The sequence below is a fragment of the Fundulus heteroclitus genome, chromosome 7 (genome assembly GCF_011125445.2).
Source record: "Fundulus heteroclitus isolate FHET01 chromosome 7, MU-UCD_Fhet_4.1, whole genome shotgun sequence".
NCBI lineage: Eukaryota > Metazoa > Chordata > Actinopteri > Cyprinodontiformes > Fundulidae > Fundulus > Fundulus heteroclitus.
Window position 1 is genome coordinate 384,332 of NC_046367.1, and position 9,067 is coordinate 393,398.

Genomic DNA, 9,067 nt, shown 5'->3' on the forward strand with positions numbered 1-9,067 from the left:
TGTTTACGATTATCGTTAGACATTTAAAATTTTACAGATACAAAAAAACATGTGTCCAACTAGAATCTGTATTAATAAACTTGTCCAGTTTAATGGGCAATTCAATTTGTGCTTAGTTATTTTGATCAGGTGGATGTTGTCTTAACCAGATGAAAAGAACTGTAGTGTATCTTATGTGCATAAACAAGCAAGAAGATGCAGTATTTCATAAATCTATTTTATTATTTCAAAACATTAATTTTCATTAAATGTGATTACAATTCACGTTAAAATGGTAATACATGACTAAATGTAGACATTTTACTTATGGAAATATATTAATTATTATAAACAAATGATTCTGTTATAAAAAATAAAAACACCAAGGAACTGGCCTAACAAAGGGTCATAACGGTTAACAGTTGGGTAACATCACATAGCACAGAAACAGGAAAGCTGGTGGGGCACGCTCATACTGCAGGTTACAGATTAGACACTCAATTTATTTACATAGATTTTCATATTTTTTGCACAGTGTCCGTCTGCCTGTCAGAAACTCATCTACAATCCTTGGCAGCATCTGAGTAAAATAGAATGACTTAAGTTTAGGTAGAATTTGTAAACAATATTCCAAATCAAATGGGAGATCAATAACAATTTTCTCTGATGGAGCCCACATAAGTAGCTTGCATTTCTCAAGCTGTGTGCAAAACATGCCAAGTTGGACTTGAAGATAGTACCCACGGGAACCATTTTGTTGCAGCCGTCTACCATCTACCATCTTCACATCTGTGAACTTGCTGGAAAAAACATCAGCCAGAGATGCATTTACATATATATTTAATCTCCAGCAGCTCTGTCGAATTAACGACACCATCTGGGCTTGCAGAAAGCCATGGTTCTGCGACATTCACTACGGTGCACCTCTTTTCTACCACAAAACCACAGCTTTCCAGCCATGCATAGGCCACCTCCTCATTCTCCTGGCCATACCTGGTTGCAGTGTTCCCATGGAACCTAGGAAACAGGTGTTCTCTAAGAAAGGTTTCTGGCCTAGTAGAGGCACGTACAGGGACCTTTTTCGCAGAGCTAGCAGTTATTCTTAATTTACGTGCATCAAACCACAAGTGGGATGCACTCTGCATTTTAGTCAACTCCTCCAAAGCAGCACATTTATCTCCATCTAATTTAATGTACCTGTCATAAAATGCCATGCATTTTTGGCAACGGTTGTCAGTAGCATGCTCACCATGAGGCTGCTGGAGCTGTGTGTGTGCTGCTACAACTTGGTCTAGGACAGCAGAAATGCATTTGCCCACTGGAATACTGGCAGCCTCTAAGCTCACCTTCAATGCTTTATGAGAGCTGTAGGCAGGGGTTGGTGGTAGAGAAGGTGATATGGGGTCGATGTTCTCTGAGAAATCGGAACTTTCTCTGTGGTGCTTAAAACTCACATTCTTCAACCTTTTAGGGACTAAATTGCGCTGTGTCCCTGAATTCCAGTGCCACTGCTCATCTGTGCAGGACCATCCAGTGAGACCTTTCCACACGGCAAACTGCACCTTTATAACAAAGTTTAAAAACAACCGTTAGATCTTTTTAATATATTATGGTACTTAGTGTGACAATATTTGTATATCAAAAACATATGCAGTTAATAGTGAAAAAGGCACACAATCTGTTGATTTAAAACAAAAATGTTATTCATAAAGACTAGTCAATTTTATTTCACAAATGCCTTGAAAGCCAGTGTTTTCATTAACTGATAACCCAAAAATACAATGGAAATAAATGATCAGTTTCAATCTAAAGCGAAATTAAATTGTAACGTGACAAAGTTCAATAGCTGTGAGACTACACATCAAATTGGTACAGTTTTAAACTTCATTAAGAGGTAGGCAACTGTTTAATTAATGTTTGGATTTCGGTAACAATAGTTAGTTACAATCCCAAAGAATTAGCACTGGTATCTTTTTTTAAATAAACTGACTGGTAATCTAGTCACAGCAACGCAACAGCTGGTAAATCATTGGATTGAACAGACAATTCATTAGCCTACCTTCCACAAAATCGCCGCAGCATGACTGCAGGATTTCCCCTGACCGGCAAGGCCGGAGCACCCGACCGTCTCAACAGTGCCGGTTGATGTGGTCAGGATCCATGCCGAATGAACGTCGGATTTGCTTTGGCTTGGGTTGACATCAGCTTTCAGGAATATCAGATCGTTGATGTTGTTACTGATTAACACCTTGTCAACTTTTCCGCTGTGGAGGTACTGATACGCCTCTGTACTCTTGTAGTTGCGCATCGTAGATCCATCCGCACCGAGTGACAATATAAAATAGTTAAAAATGTCCTCATACGTAATATGAGGCCACCTTATCATATCATCCTCCCACTAACGAATAGTTTCAGGGTGTGGCACTGACCTGCCACTCTGATCGCTTAGCGAATTCGGAAAATGTTGCCTCGACATTGTTTACTAAATCTGTTAAACTACCGATAGTTTGCATAGGGAAGCGCTGAAACGGAAGTGCCGCACAAAAAAACGGAAGTTGGACCTGATGTTACTTCTGCGTTCCAAAATAAGGTGGATTGAGTTTGCTTGTAAAGAGCGGAGAACTGCCCATATTTGGGCAATAATGGCCGCCCCCATACACAGTGATCCAGACGACAATTTATGCTTTTGTTTTCTTATTGATTAACGCTAAATTCATTAAATCACCACGAACGTATTAGTTTTCGTTATAGTTAATGATCCCCTGATTTTTCCTTGTTGACCGGATTTCCCCTTTAGATCAGATAAGCATGAATCCAACAGATGCATCATATAAACTATCTTTGTATCTTCCTGCACGTTTGCCAACATATCTTTTATCTTAGGAATCTAGATTAATGTAGGAAGAAGGACATTATTCAGCAGGTTGACTCTTCATTGCCGGTTTGCGCCCAATAATAAAACATCCAACTGTAGCCTAGGCTAAACTATAAGGTGCAATCAGCTACATGATAAATTAAATACAAACTCCAACAGCTCACCTCTGCTGAGTTGAAGAACAGTCCAATAGATCCATTTAGCCGATATCTGTAAAAGTCTTCCGTTTCAACCAGGAAGATGCTTCCCTTTCTGTATAAATCTAACTTAAAGGTATACTATGCAACCGGGGTTGATTTTCCAGCGAGGCTCCCCCCAGAGGGCGAAAGTAAAAGTGCACTGTCGTAAAGATGCTCAGCTGTTCTTGTTTCTCCATCAAGCCAGGCGCGGTTGTTTTGAGCTTAGCAGACAGGCGAACGCAACGAAAAGTGGAAAAAACGGCAGTACAAACAATGACTAACACAGTGAAAGTATGAACATCAGGCTTCCCGCAGCGCTATCTTGGCGAGGCGGCCGCCTCGCCAAACTCACGCTACCGCCTTGCCAACATTCAAAAAAAATAAATAAATAAATAATAATAATAATAATAAAAAAAACCTTGCGGTTCTTTGTTGTTGCTTTCGCGCGTGCATATAGTGAATGGCAGGGCAAAAACACATGGAGTTCTCGCCGTAAAGCAAGACCGACTCTCGCGATGCACCAGACTTCTGAGCCTGTGTGTGCGGGCCGAGGGCTCCTGCAATTACAAGTTCCCCCACAGACCACCAGGGCGGCCGAGAAAACCTTTGTTCAACCTGAAATGACTCATTTAATCATCCAAAATGGTATGGAGCACATTAATTAACTGAAAAATGTTGCATAGTATGCCTTTAACCTCAGCTGTTCTTTTCCTAAGATCTACTCTAAACAGAGTTTCCTTCAGAGCAAATCAGAAGTAACAGAGAATAATAGATCTGCAGTCAGTCATTGTGACTCAATTGCAGAATCATCTTCCCGAAAAATATTCTTCACAGGAATTCTCTAGAAGTAGCCTATCCTTATCTCTCAGACTTCCTGAAGTACTTTACAAATCCTGCTTGTTGCTTCTAATGCAAAAATAAAATTGCATGCTGCTGTGCCTTAAATCTATTAGCTCTTCTCTCAGTTGGCTTGAAGAAAATATTTCCCTATTTATCCAGCTGTGGTTTCAGTTGATCAGGCTCTCATAAATACTGTTTGAGTTTGTGGTTGCTGAAAGGGGCCGAGCCCTTATCCTGTTTATCTCTTACAAAGGGATGTCAAACAAAAGTTTCATTAAATATTTATTTGGCTGAAATAGTTTGACACTGAATAGATTAACTGTCCTGTTCAAGTATGTGATACACCTTATTAAAAATAATGTTTTTTTCATATTCAAATTTTTTTTTCTCAGAGAACATACCCTTAGATAAACCTGTCCAAGGTAAGATTCTAAATCTCTTTATGCTGATGATGTATTACTCTATCTCCAGCACTCAAACTCTTCCCTTTCTCAAGTAATTAGATTACTAGAATCTTTCTCAAAGGTTTCAGATTACTCTATAAACTGGTCTAAATCTACGGTACTGCCAATTCATTGCTCTTTTCAGAACCCCTTAGATTTACATTTGCAATCAGGAATTATTAAATATTTGGTACTGTGTTGTCTAAACTAGCGGATTTAGTAAAATTTAACCATATCCTGCTTTTAAAAAAGATAGAAGAGGACCTTGAAAGATGTAAATCGCTTCCAATTTCACTTATGGGTAGGGTAGATTTGATTAAAATGATGGTTTTACCTAGAATTAATTACTTATTTTCAATGATCCCCAATAAACCATCATCTGACTGGTTTAAATCTCTAGACTCCCCCCATATCAGCTTAAAGATGCTACAGAAAACTAAAGACAGAGGGGGACTAGATCTGCCCAATTTCCATAACTACTACTTAGCAAATAGACTACAATATATCACTAAATGGATAAAACATAATCCTTTAGACGAGCCCTGGATAGATATAGAACAGAAAATATGCAATAACATCACGATTTCAGATTTGCCGTTTATTAGCTCAAATATAAAACGGCATACATGCTTTAAAAATATTTACATTAGCTCCACTATGGTGGGAGTTTCTTAAAATTACGAAGTCATCACTTATCCCATGCAGTCGTACACCCATCTGGAACAACCCTGACATCCTACAAAATAATATTATGATAAACTTTACATACTGGAAGAATAAAGGTATTGAATATCTGGAACATTTACTTGACGGAACCGAGTTTATCACTTTTGCCAAACTAAATATGCAATATGGCATTAGTAAAAATAAATTCTTAGAATATGAACAAATTAAATCTGTAATTACAAATAAATTTAAGCATATTAAAGGTGGTTTACAAATCCCAACTAATACATTAGAGTTCCTAGATTTACCCCCCCCCCCTCCAAACTACTGTCTAAATCACATAGGGCACTGACTAAAATAGATGATTTAATATCTCTTCCTATTATGAAATGGGAAGAGATTTAGCCCTTAGCAGTAATGACTTCATGAGATTCTTCATAAATAAAATGTATTTTATGAAAAATAAAATCATTGGCATCCTTCCAAACATGATTACCTCGTCCTCTGTAAGGGAGGTAGCGTTGGAGGAATCTTTAAAACCTGATCGTGTTTGAACTGTTTAGATGCAGTAAAACTTTCTGAGTTATCTAAAATTTTAGCTTCATCTCAATTTGTATGTTAGACGCAATCCCAACCATGTTATTTAAGGAAGTATTCCCTTTGATTAATGCCCCCATTTTAGACATGATTAATCTATTCTTAGTAAATGGGAAAAGGCTTTTAAAGTAGCTTTTAATAAACCTTTACTTAAGAAACCTTCTCTTGATCAAGATGAGTTAGTAAATTACAGACCTATATCTAATCTTCTTTTCTTATCTAAAATTCTTGAGAAAGTAGTTGCTAATCAACTATGTGAACATTTACAAAGTAATGACCTACTTGAGGAGTTTCAGTCAGGCTTCAGAGCTCATCATAGCACTGAAACAGCTCTGGTGAAGGTCACTAATGATATTCTCATGGCCTCAGATAATGGACTTGTGTCTGTACTTGTCCTGTTAGATCTCAGTGCTGCATTTGATACAGTTGATCACAATATTCTCCTACAAAGACTTGAGAATACTGTGGGGATTAAGGGGAAAGCATTAGGCTGGTTTAAATCTTATCTGTCAGACAGATTCAAGTTTGATCATGTTAACTGTAAATCTCCTTCAAACTCTACGGTCACATGTGTTCAACTGTTGTGCCAATTATTCTTTACTATACACACACACACACACACACACACACACACACACACACACACACACACATATATATATATATATATATATATATATATATATATATATATATATATATATATATATATGCAATTATTGAGAGATTTATTCATTTTTTGAATGTTTCATTACACTTAACTACCACATAAGCCATGTGACTGCAATGTTTCTTATGGGTACACAACTTCATACAGCAAGCATCATAGTCATGATTGAGTGTAGGCAACAACTGGAATCCCCAGTAGCAAGCTAAACCCTGTTAAATATATATTTCTGCCATAAAAAGGGTGTTTTAATTTAACCTCCATCAAGAAACTATAATAGGATGGTTTGGAAGAAATTGTTCCAGGATGTCACAATGAGGTTTTAAAAACCTTCAGAAAGGGCTGCTTACGAGCCATATGAAAGTTTAATTTTTTTTAATTGCAAAAATGCCCAACTTCCTCAGACAGTGCAAGTCCAAATGGAACAAATAAATGGGAAAATGTATTTGTCAAAAGCAAACAAGGGCAAGAGAGGAAGCAATGAACAAACAAGTGTGAAAATGTAAGACTTATCTTAAGGTAAATTAAAATTTGAATAGAGAATGAACTTATAAAATACTTAAGGGCTAAATAGAGGATTCAATTGAAGACTTTCAAATAAAGACCCTGCCAAAAGTCTGTTGTTGCAAATGTTCAGACATACTTGCAAGGAAAAGGGACAATACAGCTCTAGAGATGTGTTCTTTGGAAATTCTTAAATCCATGGTGTCAGATATTGTTCCAGAGTATCAATTACTTTCATTCTTGACTATTTTTGGACATTAATGGAGAGCTATAAAGAATTTTCATAAATACCTGAATTCAATTTAAAGGTTACAAAAAATATTTTGGCTATAAATAGTAGATAAAAGTCACAAATCTAAAACAGTTAAGTGTAAAACTTAAAGCAGTTACTGCTTACATAAATACATAAAATATTGCAACTATCAGTACAAATAAAAGCCAATCTCCTACCTTGGTTTTGGATCCATTGTTAAACTTGGGACAGATTTTCAGCTCCGCTGCAGTTCAAGCAAAAGTAAAAATGCTGAGAAACAGCCAGAGCAGCTGATTAGCTGCAGTGTTTGTTCAGAGAATGATGGCGTGAACCTGAAGGAACAGACGGTTGACACATGTCCTCTTTACAACCAGACACTCTTAAGATGTCACCATTTCCTTTTAGGAACACCTTTGACACTTTTCTTGGGTTAATCTCAAAGCTGTTGGTAAAAGCTTCATTAAAATTGTAACTTCTCATCTATTTACAGAGATAAGATGGTAAAATTTTTTAAATCCTCCGATAACAACAAAGTCCAACAGATGCCACTTGTTTAATGGACAGATGACAGGAGTGTTTATCTTTGTGTGTGTGTGTGTGTGTGTGTGTGTGTGTGTGTGTGTGTGTGTGTTTGGGGGGGGGGGGTGCTGGTATTCTTGTGACCAGGATGTTTGAAACTGGCAGAGCTAACAACTCCACCCCTGGTAAACAGACAGCCAGTACAGATGATCAGCTGACAGATGGATCACAGTCAACTCACGATGGAAAATGCTCTCCATATTTGGAGAGCATTTATATAGAAGAGCAAATATATAGAAGAGACATAAAGTAGATTTTATTACAGAGCCAAAGCTTTTCCATGTGCTGTGCATTTAATGTGAAAATGAGTGTTCTGCTATGCTGATCTACTTCATGGATCAGTATTTTAAGATAGGTATTAACTTGCATCACAGGAGCCCTGAGGTAAGGAAAGTTAAAGTAAACACTTATTTTGAATTCTGTGGTAAAAATGATCCGACTTCACCAAGTTTAAACATGACTAATTTAGATTGCTAAAACCTTTGATCAAGTAAACACAAACACACAGATTCCACCGTGTCTTGGTTGGTTGTATCTGTAATACCTTATCGGTTGGTTTTGCTGTTCTTTTGTATCTCCCATTGCAGATGTAGAAGCAGACTCAGATTAAGCAAATTAAATGTGGTCTGACCACGGATGAGCACAGACAGTGGATACAGAGCTTTGTAGACTTGTGCCAGCAGAACCATCTCATGCTAAATGCAGGGAAAACAAAGGAGTGGACTTTTGCAGACGCAGACTCACCTCATTGACATGGATTACCCTTCCAGGTAACTGATGTTGAAATAGTGGACTCTTATAAGTAATTGGGTGTTCACCTTAACAATAAACTGAACTGGAGTCACAACACAGATCTTTACAATAAGGGTCAAAACAAGTCAGTTGAGCCAGGTGCTGCTCCCTCCCAATTTTAAATGCACTTGAGAACAACATCCAACAACGCCATATTTGAACAGACAGGGGAAGGCGTGGGGTCTTTTTACACCATTGTTCTCTGTTGAGGCTAGAAGGAGGAGCAGGCCATCTCGCCAGGATCTGGGCTGGGGTTGGATGTTGGGTCTTGGAGGTTGAACGGGGCTGGTGCTTCTGCTCCTGCTCTCCCTGGGGCCTCTTAGACCCATGTATTTCGGCTCCTACTTTAGGTGCCTTATTTGTCAGCCAGGAATGTGTTTGTAGGGATGTGTTGGGTGGTGCTTTGGTGGGAAGGCCGACAGATTTGCTCGGTGCAGTCATTGTAGAAGGTGTGTACTGTGGGTGGGGGGGGGGGGGCATGAGCAGGGTACCTCTGGATTCCCTGTGTAGGCTCTGGTTGGCTGGCTCGGTCAAATTGTGTAAGCCCTGTCTCTGGATGGATGGGTTCAGGGCTCATCAGGGTAGAGGGCCATATGGCCGGGTTTGCCCAGGTTAGGGTATTGCTCAGCCCTAGTTTCGGCTTGTGGTTTGGGTGTTCTGCTCTCCTCCACCCTGGTGAAGGAGATCACCTCC

General features: G+C 38.5%; 1 protein-coding gene across 1 annotated transcript in view; it reads right to left on the minus strand.

Annotated features, from left to right (window-relative positions):
• fer1l6 (fer-1 like family member 6) overlaps nt 1–7,591 on the minus strand; it is a 93,224-nt gene extending 85,633 nt beyond the window's left edge. The window contains exon 1 of the mRNA XM_036138718.1: nt 7,201–7,591. Within this exon, the coding sequence (XP_035994611.1) occupies nt 7,201–7,217 (17 nt within the window). The 5' untranslated portion in view covers nt 7,218–7,591. The remainder of the gene's footprint in view (nt 1–7,200) is intronic.
• Between the last annotated feature and the right edge of the window lie 1,476 nt (nt 7,592–9,067).